This window comes from Mus caroli, unplaced genomic scaffold (assembly GCF_978045245.1).
Source record: "Mus caroli unplaced genomic scaffold, Mus_caroli_1 scaffold_3, whole genome shotgun sequence".
NCBI classification, from domain to species: domain Eukaryota; kingdom Metazoa; phylum Chordata; class Mammalia; order Rodentia; family Muridae; genus Mus; species Mus caroli.
The window spans coordinates 55,719,419-55,742,034 of NW_028227258.1; the positions used below are offsets into that span (position 1 = coordinate 55,719,419).

Here is a 22,616-nt window from a genome sequence, read left to right on the forward strand (position 1 = left end):
GAATGTTCAGATGATCCAGAGAAAGGGCTGAGGTCCTCAGGTGGCCAGATTTGCTGGTCTGAATTGTTAATGTGTGGTAGTGTGAAGGGCACAATTTAAAAAAAAAAAAAAAAAAAAAAAGCCTTTTTAGTTCTTCAGTTAGTCACGTGTCTAGTTATCTTGAGTAAATTATGTCATTGGATTCTGGTTATCAAGTGTAGCCTTGGGTGCATCGGGATTCCTAACTAAGCAATTTCAGTATGTCTAAAGGCATGTTTATTGTGCTCAGCATAGGTGTATTTGTAGGATTTTGAAATGATAAAGAAGAGCAATTTTATTTTTGAGAACATCCTGCTGTGTAACCCAAAGTGGCTCAAACTCTTAGCAGTCCTTCCTCAGGCTCCCAAGAAGTGGGATTACAGGCTTGGACCACTGTGCCCCAAAAACAACAGTACTTTTTAGAAGTCTATTATCTGTCTTCTCTGAGCCTTCATCCTATAAAGCGGATGGGAAGGTCTGGAGGTGGTAAGCATCTGGCTACTCCTAGTTTTTCCCTCTAGCTCACATCAATTTCTAGGATATAAAATTTCTGTTCCTGTAGTCTCCATTCCTGACTGCATAGCATACTCCTGGCTTAGGAGTAGTTAGCCAAGGGGGAACTTGACCCTGTTCAGGGCATTCCCTACCCTGGGTTAGAGTGCTGCTGCCTATAAGGAACCACTTTGGAGAACAGTAATTTTGATACATGTGGAATTCTGGTAGATTCAGACTTTCTCACTTTCTCATTGTAGTGTGTATGGGGTTTGTTTGTTTTGGGTTTTTGTTTTTTAGTTTCATTCCAGGGGATAAATAGGTGCAGAAGGCTTGTTTTACATTTGTTGTTATAGTAGCCCCACCCCTTAGTTTGCCTAAGCATATTGGTCTACTTCTTTTCCTGGTACTAATGTTGCCACTGTTAACCATTTATTGTCTAGCACGCCTGGCTCTCTAGGTGCTAATGTTTTTTTGACTGGCTGGGCAATCATGATTTACTGCCAATAAGTAGTGAAGAGTAACACAAACCGAGTGCTGCGATTAAGTGCCCAAATGCATAACTCAAGGGCAAGAATCTCCAACCTTGAAGTATTATGAAGCCTGTGTGACCCAGAAAAGTAAGGACTGGGTCTTGGCAGAAGCTCTTGTCCCTCTCTCCCACACGCACACCCCTTTATCTAAAGACACTTGCTCTCCCTCCATCCACCCCCACCCCCCAACTTTGACTTCTGCCTTCCTCTGTATCAGAAAGCCAGAGCTGGGAAATGGGGGAGGGGGCGTGCCGCTCGCTTCCGTACTGGTTTATGTCCCTGGCAGTCTGGGGGAGGTGCTGGACGAGCGGCCCCAGTCCAGCTGCTGCCGACCCATGTCCGGGGCCCTGCCCTTTGCTCTGCAGCTTTTCTATGTCCCGGGGCTCTGGAGAGTGGGCGTGGAGTAGCCCTAGCTGAGGCTCCAAGGTCCTCCGGGCTGTTTAGGGGGCCCCAGGCGATAGCCACGTTCGGATCCTGGCTCGCTGCCAGGGGAGGGAGCTCGGGGTAAGGGGAGGGCCCTGAGGGAGGGGTCAGACTCCTTAGGAAAGAGTTAATGTGAAGAGGGGGAGGGGATAGGACGAAGAGACCGAAAGGCAGGCTCAGGTAGGAGAGGGACGGAGGAGGGGAGGCAGGCGGGGAGAAGGTGGCTGGCCGGAGCAGACGTCAGAGGTAGGGGGCTTTTCCCCTTTGCACCCTCACCCCAGACCAGCCAACTCTAAACCGCGGCGGCGACTTTCAGTTTCATTTCCGCGGACCCTCCTGCCTGGGCCGCAGCCGCCGCCGCCGCCGCCGCGATGCCTAGCAAGTTCAGCTGCCGAAAGCTCCGGGAGACCGGCCAGAGGTTCGAGAGTTTTCTGGCCGAACGTGGACTGGACCTGGAGACAGATCGTGAGCGGCTGCGGACGATTTACAACCACGACTTCAAGCCCAGGTACTGGCCGGCCCACCACGGGCCCCAAGACGCGGGGCCAGCGCCCTGGGTGGTGGGGCCACCTTCCCGCCGCGGGTGCTCAGGGATGCAGCCCGGGGCCGATCAGGCCGGTCCGGTCCTGGCAGACCTACTCCGGCGCCTGCCCACGCCCAGCCAGCGCCACCCCTAGCCCGCCCGCTCTGCACAGCCCAGCCCGGCGGGGAGGGGTCGGTGCCCACGCGCGGCTCGCGGTGGCCGGGGCTCGATGGTGGGGGAGGGGAGCCCCACAGGGAAGGCGCTGCGGGCGCGGGCCAAGCGGGGATCCCCGCCCCCTTGTTGAGGGAGGACTGCCTGCAGGGTCCACGCTGCGGGAGAGCTGAAGAGGCCCAGGGTAGGCGGGAGAATCTCGGGGAGCTTTAGGGGGAAAAGAACACAAACTGCGTAGGCAATCAAACCTCCGTTAGCACCTGTGGCTTCTCCATGGAGACTCGGGGCCAGGGACAGCCTCCTAGAGGCCCCTTTTTCCCATGGCTGAAGATATTTGGTTTCCTTTTCCTGTTACCACCCAAGTAAAAAATCAAAGAGACTTCTGTCAAACCATAGACGTGTGCTTCAGAAACACCTCTAGCAACAGGCTGCTGCTATGGATGGAAGCCGAAGAAGCTATTTAGCTGGGATGAGTGTAAAGAGGTGCACTAGTAAGCAGGGGAATGGGATTGGGCCTTAACAGATTTTGAGAGATTTGCCTTGCAACTGACCAAAATGCTAGTATGGGTGAGATATGGCTGCTGTTGTGTGATTTGGGGCGCGTTTTAGACGGAATTAATAATGATAGTGTGGCTTGAGGCTAGTGGAGAAGGTAGGAGTCCGCGTTGACCAGAATATTACTGTTATTCATGAACATGTCTTAAAAGGAACATTAAAAGGGTTGAGTGGCTGCTGAAATAGAGGCAAAGACCTGTATTATGCTCTACCCTGTGCTGGGTACTGTGGGAACACACAGATGAAAACTATGCAGTACGCAGGGTATGATATGCCTACAGCATAGTCTATAGTATGCCATACAACAGGCTGAAATGACGCCTGGGATGGTAAGGAAAATGCTGAAGGAAAGTAAAGAGCACTTAGCACAGGATGGATCGTCAACACGTCTCCACCCACATATTCACCTATGTCCACAAAGTGCAGTGTGGCTCTGAACACAGGTCCAGTACTCTGGAAGTATGGGAAAGAGAATGCCTAACTCCAAATACACCGGATTGCTAGGGACTCAAAACAGACGTCTGGGTGTTGTTTACTGAATGGAAACATCACACATCAAGAGCAATTCTTGCTATAAACAGACCAGAAGGTTACATATGGAAAGTGGAGGGTGAGGAACAACTTGATCACATCATCTGAGCGGGAAAGTTTCTCGCTAAGCTAATTTATCGGGACTATCATTTATTTTAGTCAAGTTTATAACCATACAGGTTGGCCTCAAACTTTCAAACTTAAGTGGGTCTCCTGCCTCAGGCTCCCAAGTGTACATGTGTGTACTATATGGGTGTACATGTGTGCACAGAAGAGGGCATCAGCTCCCCCAGAGCTGGAGTTCCCTGCAGTTTTGAGCTGTTGACCATGCTTGGGCATCTAACTTGGTTACTCCAGAACCCAACTCTGGGCACTGAGCCATCATCCCTCCAACCCTGGTTTGCTTTTGAGATGGGATTTCATGTAATCCGGGCTAGACTTGAAGTTACTGTGTAGCTAAGGTTGACCTTGAACATCTGATTTTTTTCCTTCCACTCTCCCATGCTAGAATTACAGGTACGCCCCACCCACCACCGTTGGCTTTGCTCCTAGTTTTTCAATTTATTTTGCAGTGCTGGAGCTTGAACCCAGGGCCTTGCACTTGCTGGGCAAGCAAACACTCCACCCCTGAGCAGCATCTGTAGCCTGTAGCTCTAAGGTAACATTTGCCTGAATGCTCTTGTATCTTACCCAAATAAAACTGGGAGACTGACCTTGGCCTTGAATGACAGATAAAAGTTTTAGTGCACAGGGAGGATATCTTTTCCTAAAAAATTAGCTTTGCACACGACAATTAAAAGATGCAAATTTTCACAGTTTCTATTTGTGCTTTTTACTATCAAATGTCTGTCGTGGTTTAAAGTCTTTGACTACAACCTAGAGTGTTGGGTATATATCCTGTCATGAGACCTAGTCAACAAAAATGAGGAATGTCTGACGGAGATGCCTTAGAGACAGTCAGTGAGTAGATTGTTCCCAGAGTCCTCCGAAAAGCAGAAGTAGTAGGTGTTACCTCTCCACTCTCTAGACTTCCCAGCGGGGACTGAGATTTCCCCTTGAATGGTGTTCTCTGCATCCCCACCCCTTTTAATAGGGTCTTTCGTGTCCTTAACTGACCTTGGTGGCCTTGAGCTCCTGCTTTCTGATCTCCAGGACTGGGTGGGGTTCTACCTAGGAGAGTTTTGTGTGTGCTAGAAGAACACTCTGCTACATACTCCTATTCTGTGAGAGTGTGCATGCATCTGTGTAGGTGTGTGTGTCTGTGTGTGTGTTGGACTTGGGCCATCAGGTTTAATGGCAGTTCCATTCCCCCTTCAGCCATCTATCTGATCTACTCTGTTCTTTAAACTCAGACCATGATTATTTGCTTCTTCCTCTAGATTCTCATGGCTTGCTCTTTCTACCTATTTCCAACTAGATGACACTGTGCATCTCAATAGAACTCCATTCCTGCCCTCTGCACCACACATTCAAGTCCCCTGCTTTGAAAGTTCTGTATGTCTAGGCTTTCAGTCCACAACCTACAGTTTGTATGTAGTAGATGCCCAGTAAGTGCTTGCAGAATCCAATTGAATTCCAAGAAAATGGGCTATAGTGAGCACAAGTCACCCTTCTCTGGAGCTTCCTGCTAGGGAGAATAGGTCTTTATATTGAGTGAACTGGAGGCCGGAGCTGGAGCCCACAGGAGGTGATGGAAGGAAATGGCTTTGCTTTGTTGGTCTCCCCACTCCCATCCCTCACCCTTTGGTAGGATAGGGTGGTGAAACTAGGCCCTGCTAGGTTGGCCTGAAACTCATCCTTTTTGGTTTTCTGAGACACGGTTTCTCTGTATAGCCCTGCTGGCTGTCCTGGAACTCACTCTGTAGACCAGGCTGGCCTCAAACTCAGAAATTCACCTGCCTCTGCCTCCCAAGTACTGGGATTAAAGGCATGTGCCACCACTGTCCAGCCTGAAACTCATTCTGTAGCCCAGATTGGCCTAAATTTTGAGACAATTCTTTTGCCTCAACCTCTTGAGTACTACCGCGATTACAGATGGAAGCCTTCTTTTCAAAATAGAAGATTGACAGCTTGACCTAGTAGATCATGCCTATAACACCATGTTTAATGGTTAGGGAGCAGGATGATGAGGAATTTAAGGTTTCCATTGGCGAATAGGAAGTTTTAAGCCAGCCTGGGCTATATAAGACCATGTCTCAAAAAGTCAAAAGCACCTGCGACCCAGTGCTAAGAGAACATCACAGAAGTGGGGTCAGAAAAGTAGGAGAGCGGGCAGATAGGAGGGGGGGCTGTAGAGTGCTATCTTCCCGACACGGCAAGCCCTTGAACTCACAATAGCTCTGTTATCCGCATTGGTGAGGAAAGAGTTCATAAGGCCCCACTCTAGCTGAGGGTTTATTGGAAGTTGATGGCTGCAGGACAAGGAAGGGTCGTTTTTTTTTTTTTCCTTTGGGGAGGGCAGCTGGTAGGTTACCCATGTTCCAGTGGGTGGCACCCCAGAGGGCTTGGTGGATGATGTTTTAGGGCAGAGAGCAGTCTGGGGAGATGGCTCAGTTGCTAAGGATACTTACTGCCAAGCCTGAGAACCTGAGTTCAATCCCTGGGATCTCCTTGGTGGAAGGAGAGAACCAACTCCCAAGAGTTGCCCTCTTGCACACCCCTGCTGCCACACTGCACATACAATAAAGAAAAGTGAGTGTTTAAACAAAATTGAGTAAAGAAGACATATACTGGAGAGGAAGGTGTGTTGGTAGAAAATTCAGAGCGGTGGAGTAGGGGGTGGGTGTGATCAAAATATATTGTACACATGTATGAAATTCTCAAAGAACAAATTATATTAATGAAAAGCTGGAGAGAAGGCTCCGGGATTGAGAGCACTTGTTGCTCTCACAGAAGACCTGCGTTCGATTCCCAGGACCTGTAGGGCAGCTCACAACTATCTGTGACTCCAGTTCTGGGACCTTTCGGTCCCCTCTCCTGCTCTCTGCAGGCACGGAGCACACCAGGAGTGGTACAGAGACATACATAGAGCAGCAAAACACCTGTTCACGTGAAATAAAAATAAATCTTTTTTTTAAAAAAAAATCAACAGTGAGCAGAGAGATGGCTCAGTGGTTAAGAGCACCACACCCCGGCAAGTAACTTTAAAAACAAAAACAAATCAACAAAATAAAATAGACTGACATAATAAAGGTTTTAGAAACAAAATACGGGCCAGGTGGTGGTGGTGACCCACGCCTTTAATCCCAGCACTCCGGAGGCAGAGGCAGAGGCAGGCGGATTTCTGAGTTCAAGGCCAGCCTGGTCTACAAAGTGAGTTCCAGGACAGCCAGGGCTATACAGAGAAACCCTGTCTCGAAAAACCAAAGAAAAAGAAAAAAAAAAAAGCAATAAAATACGGGGAGAGCACCCTCTCAGGCAAAAGGGAGGGCCAGTGAGGTGAAGACTTCTGGGAGCGGGGACCAACATTTGGATTGTAAAATAAAATAATTTAATAAATAAATTTTTTTTAAAAATAATGGCAAACTGAACGGGAAGAGAAAGAAAATACTCTTGGCTTCCTGCGTGGAGCATGGTTTGCTGTCTTCCCCTTCATTCCCAGTATAAACTGCCCTATTCTTGGTGTCCTGGTTCTATACACAGCCTTCACAAAACTGTCTGCCTTTAAACACACCTACACACACACACACACACACACACACACACACACACACAAAACCAGCAGATCACCAGGCAGTGAGCCTTTAATCCCAGCAATCTAGAGGCAGAGGGATCCCTGAAGTTCAACGCCAGCATGGTCTACAGAACATTTCAGGACTGCCAGGGCTGCACAGAGAAACCACGTCTCGAAGAACATAACAAAACTAAACTGTCTACCTGAAACAATGGCTATATACCCTGTTCTGTTATTGGCTCTTGACTGTGGGGGAGGCGGATAGGTGCTTGTGAAAGAAGAAGAGAGACTCTAGATCTGTGTAATGGAGGTTGTGCTCAAACTGGCAGCGGTGTCCCCCTGCCTCAGTTCTCAAAAGTACTGGGATGCCACGCATGACGGCTCATGTCTGTAATTCCAGTGGTTGGGAGGCAGGTGCAAAAAGGACACAAGTTTAAGGGTAGTGTGGGCTACATAGCGAGGCTTTGTTTCAAAAATCCTAAAAAATAAAGTCAAGCCTGGTTTTGACCCACTAATAAGAACTGCAACCCGACTTGGTAAAACTAGATATTCCTTAAGATCACTTCCAAATCTGATACCTTGTTGGGCTGGCTTTGGCTCTTTTTTTTTTTTTTTTTTTTTTCCTGTTAGCTGTCAGTAGAACTACAAACAACGGAGGGCAGGGCAGGGTGGTGGAGATTAAGGCTGTCTGCATAGTCAAGAAAGCAGGCTGAGGAGTGCTGATGGGAGTGGCTGGAATTCCTTCGGATGGGTGACTGGACTCAGCATGGGCGGTCCATCTTACTGGCTGCTGTCACAAAAGTGAGAAATGGCCAAGTTAGACACCTGGGTACTTAGCACAGCACCTCATAAGTCCTTGGAACAGGGTCCTGCTGGTAGAAGAGGTGTTACTGCCTTGCACTGTAACAACACTTAGTGTGACATACCTAAGGGTTAGCTAGGTTTGTGCAAAATGGAGTTGTTAGTGGTTGGATCTATGTTTGGTAGCCCCGCCTATGGAAGGGATTGACCTGGCATGGAGGAGATAGTCAAACAAAGCCAGAGGTACAGTCAACAGTAACAGAACCTAGAAAAAAAAATAACAACGGATATGACCAGGCAGGTGTTAGAGGCGATACAGCTGACAAGCTTGGTAAAGTTTATGTGTGATGTAATCTCGTCACTTGGGAATCTATTCAAGTTCAAGGCTAGTCAGAGCTACACTGTGAGACCCTGTTAGCTATGTGACTGACCAGGGAAATAAAAATTTAAATAAGATACTTTATTAAAAAAAAATGTTAAACTAGCCAGGCATGTGTCACTTGCTTGGTGGAGGAAGGAGGATCAGGACTTTGAGGCTAGCCTGAGCTACAAGAGACCTAATCTCAAAATATTTTCTTAAAAACAATGTAAAAGAGCCGGGCGTGGTGGCGCACGCCTTTAATCCCAGCACTGGGGAGGCAGAGGTAGGCAGATTTCTGAGTTCGAAGCCAGCCTGGTCTATAAAGTGAGTTCCAGGACAGCCAGAGATACACAGAGAAACCCTGTCTCGAAACAAACAAACAAAAACAATGTAAAAAATATAAATGGTTGAATTGTTCCAGTGTTAGGGACTAGGGAAAGGGCAGTCTGAAACTCATACTAATGAGAACATAAATTTGCACAGCTGACTAGGAGGCAATTTTGAATATTCTGTTGTGCTGGGTATGGTGACATATACCTACAAATCCAGTATTTGAGAGGATGAGACATTAGGATCCTGAGTTAGAGGCCAGTTTCTCTCTCCAAATGGAAATTTCCTTTTTACCTAAGTTGTACAAGTTTTTTTGTTTTGTTTTTTTTTTTGGTTTTTTGAGACAGGGTTTCCCTGTATAGCCCTGGCTGTCCTGGAACTCACTCTGTAGACCAGGCTGTCCTCGAACTCAGAAATCCACCTGCCTCTACCTCCCAAGTGCTGAGATTAAAGGTGTGTGCCACCACCACCGGGCCAAGTTGTACAAGTTTATTTGTTCTCTTTAGCCCACCTAGAAAGTCTACCTCCAAGAGTGTGTCTAGTTTAAAAGTACAAGGAGGGTGTGTGGGTGTGTGTGTGATTATTATAATATCAAAAACTGTGGGCAGGGACTGGAGAGATAGTTTAGTGGTTAAGAGCACTGACTGCTCTTACAGAGGTCCTGAGTTCAATTCCCAGCAACCACATGTAATGGGATCAATTGGATGCCCGTTTCTGGTGTGTCTGCAGACAGCTGAAGTGTACTCATATACATAAAATAAATAAAGTTTTTAAAAAAAGATATATATTAAAAACTGGGCAGCCTGCTTCTGTCATGGGAGAACTGACTACACCGTTTAAATTAAAGCTGTGGTACTCTCTGCTGCTGTTCAGGAGGAAAATACCATAAAGCATTGTGTATACAGAGTTTAGGAGTGTTTATCAAGTAAGAATTGGATGTGTGATCTATTTTAGCAAGAGTTTGGAGTGAGGGCCTTTCACTGCATGTCCAGTGCCGGCTCACTTAAATATCCTAACACTTCCAATGAATACCTTTCGTTTCTCCATATGCGTTCATACCTAGTCACCTAAGTTCGCATACATAGCACCATATCTTCTGTCTTTTTCTATCATGCCTTTCACTGTGGACTCCTCCATATCAACATCCCATTTCCATTCCTCTTTAAATTACATTTATTTAGTGTGTGCTTGTGTAGAGGTCACAGGACAGCTCCTGGGAGTGAGTCAGCTCTTTCCTCCCACCATCTATGGGTAGCTCAGGGGTAAACTCAGGTGGTCAGAATGGGCAGCAAGCACTGGGACGTTCAGCTATTTCTATCGGCCTTCTCTTGTCTTTGTTGTTGGTTTGATTTTTAATGTGTAGCTTTAGCTGTCCTGGAACTCACTGTGTAGGTCAGGCTGGCCTCAGACTCACAGAGATCCGCATGCCTCTGCCTCACAAGTGCTGGGATTAAAGGTGTGAGCTACAGCACTCAATCAACCTAGTTTGTTTTTGAGAGAGTATCTTACTGTGTATCCCTGGATAATCACAACCTATTACACAGGCTAGGCTAATCTCAGATTTGGGGTGGTCTTCAGCCTCTGCTGGGATTGTGGGTGTGAACCACCATGCCTGGTTCTACAAGGTTCTCTTCTGATTCTTCTCCCTCTTGAGGCTTCTCTGTCTTCCCTTCCTGCCTGACCTGTGTTGGCGTTGGCTGTTTGAAGACTACTAGGGCTCTCAGGGAGGTCCTAAGCATAAGTTCTTGGTTTTAACTACTATCAAGGAACTCTAGTAGTATTAGGTTCTGACCTTGACTTTAGTGTGAGCAGACACTCCCATGACAGAAGCAGAGCTGCCTTTGTACTACAGGCATCTCAAACCCAATGTATCCAATTCAAATGTGATAGTCTGCCTGGCGACCTGCCTTCTCCTTCCTCAGCAACAGTTCCAGAACCAAAGTCCTTGATTTGGATATTCTAAATGCCTCCCTCTTTCCACTCTCTGTTCTCCCTCCTATCTGTCACCAAATTCTGCTCATTTACATTCTGAATACAATCAGATCTGCCCCCTCCTCTGTCTCTAGCACTGCCTTATTCAGGCCTGTGGTATCTTTTAACCAGACAACTGCAGTGGCCTTTTTCTAACTGTCTCCCTACCTACAGTCTTGCCTCCAGCATATCCATCCTCCAATCCCGATGCCAGAGTGATCTGAAACGCACATATGATCTTGCCACTCCCCTGCTTAAAATCCACCAACTGCAGTGGTTCTGTAACCCCAGGGTAGCCTCTGACAAGGGCTGAAAGTAAGTTCTTACTGCTCCCTGCCTCTTCCTACTAATACAAACACTAACAGTAGCAGCTAACGTTGGCCAAGCATTCCTCCCTGTGCTTTCAAATGACTTACCATCCTTTTAAAAGAAATCATAGCCTCTTTGGTGTTGTCTGAATTGTACTGCTCTCCTTTCTAGGGATGAAGGAGAGAGGCAGAGGAACAGGTATGGGAGCCAGGGGGATGTTCTGAGCCACAGGGACCTTACTATGTGCTCTTACAAGCAACCTTGCTGATTTAGCCCCGGTGATGGGTTACTAAGGATCACCACACAGTTGCTAGGATAGACTAACAACCCAACAGTCCCAGCAAGTTTTGCGGGAGGTTATCCACACTCCTCCAGATCTTGACTTTGTTCATCAAGTACATCGTGTGTCTGGGACCATCCTCAGTCTCCTGGGTACCAGAAGAGGTGAAGGTGAAGTCCAGGCTCTTTGGCCTGCCATGAAAAACTATCTGGCTCTGCCCATCTCTGCCACCTCCTGTCATCCCTTCCTTGGAACATTTCACTGTAGTATAAACCAACTGTTATGTGACACTAACCATCACTCTCCCTTACTGAGGTCTGCTTTGTGCCAAGCACTGGACTAAATGGTTTCCTGCAATGTCAGTACCTCAAGTGAGCCTTATGGTAGCCCTTTAAACCAGGTCTTCAATCCCCATCTTATTTATCTTTGGGGAGGGGGGGGGTAAGAGAGTAGGGGTTGGGTTAGGTGGTATTTTGTTTCTTTGTTAACAGGTTTTTGGTTTTTGGTGCTAAGGGTTGAACCTCAACCCTCACAAATGCTAGACAGTACTCTTAGCTCTGAGCTTCACAAATCTCAGTAGTTGAAGAAAGCAAAGTACGGGCGGGGCGGCCCAGCTGATGCACAGCCCCATTGTACCTACCCATCAATCAGTTTGCTCGACCTGGGCTGCCTTTGCCCAAGATGATACCCACTCATTCCTCAGAGACCTGCCCCTGCCCCCAGACAGTCCTCAGTGCCCTGGCTTGGGCCAGTGAGCTGCTCCAGGCAGTCAGCATGTAGGCACCATCACCGTGCTGGAACGTATGGGTGCTCCCTGAGTGCTCCTCAAGGCCTGGTCAGATAGCTTGGAACCCAGCTGCAAGTGCAGTGCCTGGCACGTAACATGCCTCCGTAAGTGTGTGTGCGTAGTGGCTGACACTGCACTCCGGGTGCTGAGCCGTGAAGCCGTCCTGCTGACCACTTTTCCTGTCTTCACCTCTCTAGGCACAAAGCCAGGCTATTTGATCTCGGGAGAAGGATCCTTTCCCTTCCTGCTTGGGTTCCACCTGCACCCTTTGACTTCCGGTGGAAACTGCTGTCCGATCCGCTACCTTGCCCACACCCTGGACATCTCTGCTCTCTCTGGCCCCTTTCTCAGCCCTCCCCACAGTCTGGGCCCTGTCCGTTCCTGTGAGCCATCTTTTCAGCTTTCCCTGGGCCTTAGCTCTTCTCACTGTACTTTTTATTTTTTATTTTTAATATCCCAAAAATAGTTCCCATCTAAAAAAAAAAAATCTGTTTTTCTCTCTGTCTTCCCTCACTCTTCCCAGCCAACAGTCCAATATTGGACTTTTCTCCACAGTGCTCTTTAAGCCGATTATTTTGTGTTGGAAAGCCCCAATGCCTTTGCTTTAAGTTGTTAAAGATTCCTACCACCCCTAGCTGGAGCCTCTGCCATGAGTCCCATCCTGCCTCGAAGCAGGGCTGCTGTGTCCCTTCATAAAGCAGCCCTCGGGCTTTCCCCAGCATCGTCTCCACAGCCACCCTGCCTTCCCTCACTTCCCAGTATCCTCTGCTTCTGGCAGCTATGGGACCCCTGCCCCTGGCTTCTCCTCCATGCTGTATGGAATGAAGATCGCAAATCTGGCCTTCGTCACCAAGACTCGGGTCAGGTTCTTCAAACTAGACCGCTGGGCTGATGTGCAGTTACCAGAAAAGAGGCGAATAAAGCCAGGGTCGAACATCAGCAAACAACACAGATCACTGTTGGCCAGGATCTTTCACGACAGGTGTGTGGGGTGCAGGGAAGGCAAGGGAACGGGGTATCTGGTTTAAAAAACAGTGGCTTTCCTTGGGCTAGGGTAGACCCCCACCCCCTCAAGGGAGGAAGAGAGGCAGGGACTTCATCCACAGTAGAGGTGGTTTCCAAACACATCTGACACGTTGCCAAGTTCCTAAGGCTTCCCCAGGGCAATTTCAGTCCAAGGTCCCCCCTCACCATTTCCCCACTCGCACTCTCCCCAGGGCTGAGTACCTTCATGGGAAGCATGGGGTAGACGTGGAGGTCCAGGGGCCCCATGAAGCCCGAGACGGGCAACTCCTTATCCGCCTGGATTTGAACCGCAAGGAGGTACTAACCCTACGTCTTCGAAACGGAGGAACCAAGCCTGTCACCCTCACTCACCTATTCCCACTGTGCTGGACACCCCAGTTTGTCTTCTACCATGGAGAACAGGACCTGCCCTGCCCACTGGGCCCTGGTGAGTGGTCTCTGTCCAGCGGGCTCCTGACTTTGTGATGGGGGTGCTGGGTTAGGTTGCTCCTTCACTCAGCTAACTTTTTCCAGGTGAAAGCTATGAACTCCACATCTACTGTAAGACCAGCATTGTGGGTTACTTCCCAGCCACTGTCCTCTGGGAACTCTTGGGACCCGGGGAGTCAGGAGCAGAAGGAGCAGAAACTTTCTACATTGCCCGATTCCTGGCGGCTGTCGCCCACAGTCCCCTGGCTGCCCAGTTGAAACCCACAACTCCCTTCAAACGCCCCCCTCGGCTCACCAGAAACTCTGTGTTGACCAACCGGATCGAGGAAGGAGAGAGGCCCGACCGGTAACTAGATAGGACTTCGTGGGCACTTGGGAAGACTGAGCAAGGAGAGACAGAGCCCCCTCCCCCATCTTCAGGTCACTCCCTCCTCTGGGTCTCATTCCTTTCATATCAGAGGAGCAAGGTGCGTGAGAGAAGCAGATCGCAGCGTAGAGTGAAGACTCTGAAGTATTTACACTGTAGGGAAATGGCAGTGTGTCACAGACCTTTTCCAGGGGCTCTGGCACTCTTCATACACACAAATTCATAGAAGGATAAACATTTTAAAATAATGAGTAATAAATGCAAACCATGTAATTAGGTCTTTATAGTTACAACATATGTTCCTTTTGTTAATATATATGTATAAACAAATTATGCAAGTTATAGTATGTGGTAGGCCCTAGGCTATATCCCCGCACCACAGTCAGTCAAAAGGCCATGGATGGGCCTGCAAGCTCACCACTAGGAGTTCAGGGTCAATCCTGGCTACTGATCGAGTTTGAAGCCAGCCTGGGCTATATCATAACCTTTCTCAAAAAAAAAAAAAAAAAAAAAGACAGGAAAAGAAAGAAAAAATGTCTGAAAGATTATATACCAAAAAGTTAAAGTTGACTGTCCCTGAATGTTAAGAATGTTACTTATTTAAAATATATTGCTTTGGTGGGGTTTCTTCAAAAGAGCATGTATTGCTTATGTTTGCATTTTTTTGTATTCTTCTCCACTGCTAAGTGCTGGCCTGTGCCACCACACCCAGCTCATAAAATATTTCTTTTAAATATTCCAAGTATTAGGCTTTACAAAAATGAGAGTGGTCTAACCTTGAACTGCATAACCTTAGCTGGTCTAACCTTAGCTGCATAAGCTAAGGAGTACCGCATCTCTAGATGGCTGCTGAAGTCACATCGCAGAAGTCAATAGAAATGTTTCCTGCAGGCTCCATGGGGGCCTCTCCAGAGTTTTTGAAGATGAGGTGTTTCTGTGTTTAAGACATGCTTTCTTTCCTCTCACAGAGCCAAGGGCTATGAACTAGAGCTAAGTTTGGCCCTGGGGACCTATTACCCACCCATCCTCCTCCGACAACTGCTCCCTACCCTTCTTCAGGGACCAAGTATCTTCACTGCCCCAAAAGAGGTTGCTGAGATCAAGTAAGTGCCAGCCCTTGTGCGGCGTGCTCTCTTGTCTTCCTCTCTTCGTTGGTTCCTCCCTGTCTGTGCTCACTCACTAGTTCCTCTTGAACAGTCCTCGGCACCCACAGCATGTTCAATCTGGGGATGAATGAAAGGGTAGAACCCCAGAGCAGGGGGTTGCCTGACCCACCATGACCCTGCTGCAACTCAACCATCCTTCCCAGGGCCCAGCTGGAGACAGCCCTGAAATCCAGGAACTATGAGGTGAAACTCCGGCTGCTGCTGCACCTGGAGGAGCTGCAGATGGAGAATGACATCCGGCACTATGACCTGGACTCGGTACCCATGACCTGGGACCCTGTGGACCAGAATCCCAGGCTGCTCACCCTGGAGGTTAGGACTCAGACCTGCTGTGGGGAAGGTGGGCCCATGACAGCTTGAAGGAGGTCACAGGGTAAACAGGACAGCCTGACAAACATAAAAGAATTCCTATTTCAGAGGGTATGAGCAAAGAGCAGGCAGGATAAGATTCCTGTCCTCCCCAAAACATGCCAGAGCAGGGCAGTGTGTTTTCTTTCTAGCCCAGGCTAGTCCTCTTGTGTCTACCACCCCAGTGCTGTGTTTATGGGTAGTGGAATTTTATAATCTAGATTTTTGCCCCCAACTGTGTGACATTGATGAGTCCCTTGTTTTCCCAGTTTTATTAGATAATTCTCAGACCCATTTCAAATGTTCACATTTTGGTGTTTAAAATCATATTTATCTATCTAGTTATTTTGTGTGTGTACAGCATATATAGCCTACATGTTGAGGACAACAGACAGTTGGCAGGAGTCTTTTCTCTTTCCACCGTGTAGGTCCCAGGGATGGAACTCAGGTTGTGAAACTTAACAGCAGGCATCCTTACCCACTGAGCCATCTCACCAACCCTCAAATTTTGAATATATACACACAAACTGAGACTTACTAGAATGGACTAATGCACAGGAATGCAGGCAGGAAGAGAGAGAGAGAGAGAGAGAGAATGAGAGAGCTAAGATGCTAAGGGAAAGGTTGTTACAAGAAGGAGTTCTCACCAAGGTGCTAAAGGCAAAACTGGAACTGAACTGAACTGGCCAAGAAGCAGCTAGCTGGCCTGGGGACATTGGCACCACTGCCTGGCCTTTCCCCGATTCTTGCTTTGCCTTGTAGGAGAGAAAAGCTGGGGTGAGTTGGAGCTGTAAGGCCAGAGAGAGCCAGGGAGAGACTAAAGCCACTGGGTGCAAAAGCTTGCTTTTGTTCATACCCTGCAGGTTCCTGGTGTCGCAGAGAGTCGTCCCTCAGTGCTACGAGGTGACCACCTTTTTGCCCTTTTGTCCTCTGAGACCCAACAGGAAGACCCTGTCACCTACAAGGGTTTCGTGCACAAGGTGGAACTGGACCGTGTCAAGCTGAGCTTTTCTACAAGGTGAGTGTTGGAAGAAGCAAATCGCCTAAGTTTCTAAGCCCTGGGCATAGGAGGTCTTGCTTTCAGAGAGGACTAGAACCCTGGATGCAGGGTTCACAAGCTGTGTGAATGGCTTCTTCTCCCAGAGAACTTTGTAAGGACCTTTTGGGAAAGGAGGGGGTGGGGAGCGGAATGGTTGGGAGGTAGAGAGGGTCCTGAATTTTTACTACCTATTCCACCTAACTACAATTCTCCCACTTAATTCTTTCCCAAAGTCTCCTGAGCCGATTTGTGGATGGGCTGACCTTCAAGGTGAACTTTACCTTCAACCGCCAGCCCCTTCGGGTCCAGCACCGGGCCCTAGAGTTGACAGGGCGCTGGGTGCTATGGCCCATGCTTTTTCCTGTGGCCTCCCGTGGGGTCTCGCTGCTGCCCTCAGATGTGAAGTTCAAGTGAGACTGTGGGCAGGGATCCAGGGGCTACTTGGGGTGTGGATGTTGGGAATGGAGTCCCAGAAGCCTCTTGGGATACTGGATGACTTCAAATTCATATTCTTGGACCCTTTGCCTTCCAGGCTGTATGATCGGAGTCTGGAGTCAAACCCTGAGCAGCTGCAGGCCATGAAGCACATTGTGAGGGGTACCACCCGGCCTGCCCCCTACATCATCTTTGGGCCTCCAGGTACTGGCAAGACTGTCACATTAGTGGAGGCCATCAAACAGGTGAGGCTGCAGCCCCCAGCATATGTCTGCAATTATATTGCTTCCAGCGAGCTGAATGTTCCTATACTTGAACAGTCACCCAAAGAGGAAGTAATGATTAGAGTCATGAGTATTGGTGTGTATATATTGCAGACATGAATTTACTGATATCCAGCACCAAGGTGTCATCAGGACTAGCAGACATCTGGAAGGCAAACGCAGTCTGAGTCCCATGTCATAGAGCACGTCTGCCCAGACTGTCTTTTTTTCTCAGGTAGTGAAGCACTTGCCCAAAGCCCACATCCTGGCCTGTGCTCCATCCAACTCAGGGGCTGACCTCCTCTGTCAGCGGCTCCGGGTCCACCTGCCCAGCTCCATCTACCGTCTCCTGGCCCCCAGCAGGGACATCCGAATGGTGCCTGAGGACATTAAGGTAATATAAGAAAGTACAGAGAGCCAAGGGATGACGGGTGTCTGGGAGGTTCTCAGAGCACTTGAAGACTTGCTGTGCGACTTTGGGTGGGTCAGGACCCCTCTGGGGACTTCAGTTTCCTTGTCTGCAAAAGGAGGGAGGCAGGTAAATAAGTGGTTCATAGCCAAGGGGAGACGTGAGAAAGGGAAGAGCTAGGCTGATTGCTGATGATTTCGTAACCCATAGACCTGCTGTAACTGGGATGCTAAGAAGGGAGAATATGTGTATCCTGCTAAGAAGCACCTGCAGCAATATCGGGTCTTAATTACCACCCTCATCACTGCCAGCAGGTATGTATAGGGTTTGTGTATTAAGTGCTAGGAAGAGTAATGGGGTATAGGGCTAGGGAAAGAGCAAGGGTTCCCGAGGGCAGGGTGAACTGAAGGGCAGAGTTCGGGTTTGGTAGTTGGGTGCCTGGGAATGACCCCTGCTTGGCCTGACACTCCCAGGTTGGTGTCAGCCCAGTTTCCCATCGATCACTTCACACACATCTTCATCGATGAGGCTGGCCACTGCATGGAGCCTGAGAGTCTGGTGGCCATAGCAGGTGAGGGGGCTCAGGATGGGTTACAGGTACAGCACCCCCACACTGATTTGGTAATCCCACCATTTAACCTTTCTCCTCCTGCCTCCCAGGACTGATGGATGTCAAGGAAACGGGCAATCCCGGAGGGCAGCTGGTGCTGGCAGGAGACCCTCGGCAGCTGGGGCCTGTGCTGCGCTCGCCACTAGCCCTGAAGCATGGACTTGGCTACTCTCTGCTAGAGCGCCTGCTCACCTACAACTCCTTGTATAAGAAGGGCCCCAATGGCTATGACCCCCAGTTCATCACCAAACTGCTCCGCAACTACAGGTATCACTGTCCCCTCCCCTGCAGTTCATCTCACATCTTCACAGTGGCTGTTAGCTGGAAGGGGGGGGGGTCTCTTGGTAGCCCCCTTTACAGCTGCTTGTCTTGGGACTTAGCAGGTTTTGGGACCAATAATTTATCTGTATATTGAAGGTCACCAGAGCAAAAAATGTCTGGATGGACCTAAGTTTCTATGCGATTCAATAAGAAATAAGAAAGGCAGGGAGCACCGGCCGTGGTGGCGCATGCCTTTAATCCCAGCACTCAGTAGGCAGGAGCAGGTGGATTTCTGAGTTCAAGGGCAGCCTGGTCTACAGAGTGAGTTCCAGGACACCCAGGGCTATACAGGGAAACCCTGTCTCGAAAAACCAAAAAAAGAGAGAGAGAGAAAAACCAAAAAAAGGAGAGAGAGAGAGAGAGAAGAAAAGGAAGGAAGGAAGGAAGGAAGAAAGGAAGAAAGGAAGGAAAAAAGAAAGAGAAAGAAAGAATCCTCGAAAGGAAGGCAGGGAGCATACAGCTTTCCTTAAAAGGATTGTTGGTTGAATTACATTTACAACTGTGTCCTATATATGTGTGATTTTTATTTTTTGGTTGGTTTTTCTTGAGCCCAGGACCTTGCACGCTGCTTTCAAGTGTCTGACGTACTGATGTACATCCTCGACTCTTTTTCCCTTTGAGACAGTATCTGTTTGTATTGCCTATGCTGATCTTACCTTTTGGCTTAAGCAATCCTGCCTTAGCCCCCTGAGTAGCTAGGACTGTAGGTGCACACCACCCTCACCATCTTATGCACGTGCAGTAAAGGGAGTTTTAGACATCAGTGCTTACGTGAGTTGTCGACCGTCAGTGTGAATCTGGTAAATGTGGGACTTCAGAGTCTTACAGAGAACCTGTGTTCAGCACCCGGGTCGGGTGCCGTGGCCTCCTAACTCCAGCCCCTGGAGGATCTGACACCTTTGGCCCCCTTGGTCACATGCACACACATATACATAATTAAAAATAGTAAAAATCACTTAAGGTTTGGTAAATGTAAACTGGGCCGTGTCTACACGTGCCTATAATCCCAGCATTTGGAGGTTGAGCGAGACGGGAGGATTGAGTGTTTAAGGCTAGACTGGGCTACACAGTAAGACACTATCTCAAAAAGGCAGGCTTGAGATGCGTGGGTAAAAGAACAGCTATACATACCTAGCAACCCAAGTTGGGTTTCCCCAACCGGTGAGCCCACTTGAAAGGCGAGAACTGACTCTACAAGGCTGTCCTCTGACCTTCACACCCATGGCATAGCCTGACTGCTCACACCACTCAGTGACAATTGCAGACGTTCTGTAGATGCCTCTGGGTCGATACTTAATAGTTTGTGAGGTGTAACATAATTAACGAGTGATGACAATAGATGATAATCTGTTTGCCGGACTATCATTGTTTGGTAAACTTAAACCTGAGAATGGATCCTAGTTTCTAAGTTTGTTTAAAGGAATTTAAAAGGCTGCTGAGTGAGAGCCCTAGCCTGGGCGCTTACTAGAGCTGCCTTTGGCTTGGCTCGCTGTGGTTTGCAGCACCTGACAGCAGACACTGATGACTGTTACTGGGCATGGCTGAAGGACCGGCGACTGGGGTGGGGGGCACTTGAAGCAGAGCTCCCTACGAGGTCTTGGATCTTGCTCTCTTTCCTCCTGCCACCTAGGTCTCACCCCACCATCCTGGACATCCCTAACCAGCTGTACTACGATGGAGAGCTGCAGGCCTGCGCAGATGTGGTGGATCGAGAACGGTTCTGCCGCTGGGAGGGGCTGCCTCAGCAGGTGAGGCCTAGCAGGCAGAGCACGGCCTGGAACCCCTGATTCCCTAGCTGGGTTGGAGGATTGGGAGGCAGGGAGATGAGCCTGAAGGTTTCCTCTCATTTCATGGCATCCAGGGCTTCCCCATCATTTTCCACGGTGTAATGGGCAAAGATGAGAGAGAGGGCAATAGCCCATCCTTCTTCAACCCTGAAGAGGCTGCTACAGTGACCTCATACCTGAAACAACTCCTGGCCCCTTCCTCCAAGAAGGGTAAAGCCCGCCTGAGCCCCCGAAATGTGGGCGTCATCTCCCCGTACCGGAAGCAGGTCAGGCCCTCAGTCCAAGCCTAGGACTTTCCCTCTTTGCCCACCAGCACCCTGGCCAGCAGCTTGCCTCTGCCTTCCTCTTGTATGAGGGGACGGCCTAAGAGAAGGGCACCTATTCCTCCCTCCAGGTAGAAAAAATCCGATACTGCATCACAAAACTTGACCGAGAACTTCGAGGACTGGATGACATCAAAGACTTGAAGGTAACCTAACTCTCGATCATACTCCCCTTATCTAGGCCTGTGCTATGTCCTGTCCCACCCTGTTTACTCAAAGTGGAACTGGGGTTTCCCCCAGATGGTTCTGAGGTGGAACCTGGCAGCCTGCCAGTTAACACACACTGCCTTAGTCAGGCGTGTGGCCTCTGCCTAAGGTTAAAGTCCAAACTCCCTCAACCCCGGCTGTTATGTGATAACGCCTGTCATATGATATTGCCCCAAGCCTCCTACGTAATTTAACTGTTCTTGAGGGGTGGCTCAACACTGATTCAGATTAAAGTTTAATAATGCCACTTCTTGGATTCCACCCAGACAATTAACATAGCTGCCCGGAGGCAGAGCTAGGGCTCTGGTAGGGTGTTTGTTCTTATTGTTTTGGTTTTTTAAAAGATCCACAGGTGAGTGTGATATGTGGAGCCAGGGTTGAAAACCACTGAGGTAGGATTTACTGGCCTCTCCCTCAGAAATTCTGACCAAATTGGTGGCTGTCTCCAGGGATGAGAGCTCCCACTCTGCTCCTTTGCAGCACAGCGCCATTTGCTTTGAACAGTTTCCAGGCCCCCCACCCTATAACTGGCTCTGTCCCACAGCAGGCCTCCTGCCCTCTTCCGGGCTCTGCGATCCTCTTACTCATCTCCAAGTACCCAGTGTCTTGTCTGTACCTCCCTGGCAGCTTTGTCCCCTAGAGCAGGTCTGTCACCGCGGTTCCTCCTAGGCCTATCTGATCTTTAAAGCCCTGCATCTGCACTCTAGGTGGGCTCTGTGGAAGAGTTCCAAGGTCAAGAACGCAGCGTCATCCTCATCTCCACCGTCCGAAGCAGCCAGAGCTTTGTACAGCTGGATCTAGACTTTAACCTCGGTTTCCTTAAGAACCCCAAGGTTTGTAGGCTTGTGGGTGGCGTGAATCCTTCCATGGGGCCTGTCCCTTTGATGACATCACCGCTTCCTCCTTCCAGAGGTTCAATGTTGCTGTGACCCGAGCCAAGGCTTTGCTCATTGTAGTGGGCAACCCCCTCCTCCTAGGCCACGACCCAGACTGGAAAACGTGAGTGTTCCCAGCCCCCATAGTTGCTCTTAGCGACCATGAGCCCCAGCCTGGGGCAGGTTTGTCCTCCACAAGCACTGGCTTACTTCTCCCTTAGTCCTCAGAGCTGTTGGTGTTCACAATGCCCACCCTGTATTAATAAGTGAAGTGGAGCTACTCTGCCTCAGATGTGACAGTGCCGAGCAGATGCGGCCAGACTCGGCTCCTCGGCAGTTTCCCATGCATGCCGATGTTCTGAACCCCACAGGTTCCTGGAGTTCTGTAAAGAAAACGGGGGATATACCGGGTGCCCCTTTCCTGCCAAACTGGACCTGCAGCAGGGACAGGACTTGCTCCAAGGTCTGAGCAAACTCAGCCCCTCTACCTCAGGTATGGATGGGCCATGGTGGGCCAGGGAGGTGAAGTGTGGGAAGTCCGCAGGATAACCAAGGATGTCTCTTTTACCCCCAGGGCCCCGCCGTCACCAGAATCTCCTCCAGGATCGGGAGGGTGAAGGGGGCCTGCCCTTACAAGTGGAGCCAGAGTGGAGAAATGAGCTCTGAGGCCACAGCCACCCGCCTTCTCACACCAGCCAAGCCTTATTGCTGCCTATCCCTGACCCAGAACCCAGCTCTCCTGTCCCTGCAAGAGATGGGAAGGCTGGGAAGTTTACAGCCCAGACCATTCCGCCCCTTCCTCTGCTAGGGAAGACAACCCAAGCTGCTAAAATTCGGAGGAAGGGGGAGGAAGAAAGCTTTTTTTTTTTTAACCCTCTCCTTTGCAGTGCCGGGGATCGAACCCAGAGCCTCAAATATGCTAGGCAAGCACTCTGCCGCTGAGCTGCTTTAAGAAAAACAAAATGCTGTTCTATGCAAAAAGCCTCTTGCGTGTGTCTCATCAGCCTGGTCTTGCTTCCTGTGGCCCCAAGATGACCCTCCAGGAGGGTTTCTGCCCAGAGCCACGCCCCCTCATAGCTGCCTTGCGGGGAGGAAACCCTATGGACAAGGAAGCCACCCACAGGCGTCTATGTTTAGCCAATGGTCCAGACCACTCCCCTCACCCACCCAGGCAGTCTGCCAAACATGACCTCATCCTGTACTAGACTCCACCCTGTCCCCTGCTGCCTCTGCCCCCAGCCCTGCCTCAGCAG

General features: G+C 49.4%; 1 protein-coding gene across 6 annotated transcripts; it reads left to right on the forward strand.

Moving 5' to 3' along the window:
- The first annotated feature begins 1,113 nt into the window (after positions 1-1,113).
- On the forward strand, positions 1,114-22,344 carry Mov10 (Mov10 RNA helicase). Of its 6 annotated transcripts, none has more exons than XM_085835595.1 (21): positions 1,114-1,130; positions 1,748-1,974; positions 12,537-12,740; positions 12,976-13,211; positions 13,298-13,559; positions 14,549-14,683; positions 14,890-15,058; positions 15,958-16,112; positions 16,367-16,543; positions 16,666-16,813; positions 17,067-17,225; positions 17,451-17,554; positions 17,714-17,811; positions 17,901-18,117; positions 19,802-19,919; positions 20,033-20,224; positions 20,353-20,427; positions 21,196-21,321; positions 21,399-21,487; positions 21,735-21,856; positions 21,938-22,344. In XM_085835595.1, exons 2-21 carry the CDS (start codon positions 1,838-1,840, stop codon positions 22,027-22,029), a joined length of 3,015 nt encoding a protein of 1,004 aa, XP_085691721.1. In that variant the 5' UTR covers positions 1,114-1,130; positions 1,748-1,837; the 3' UTR covers positions 22,030-22,344. The 6 variants fall into 6 exon arrangements, with proteins under 6 accessions (XP_085691721.1, XP_021014642.1, XP_021014643.1 ...); XM_021158983.3 differs by lacking the exon at positions 1,114-1,130 and adding an exon at positions 1,426-1,547; XM_021158984.2 differs by lacking the exon at positions 1,114-1,130 and adding an exon at positions 1,426-1,547 and having other exon boundaries at positions 1,783-1,974.
- Positions 22,345-22,616: the final 272 nt, after the last annotated feature.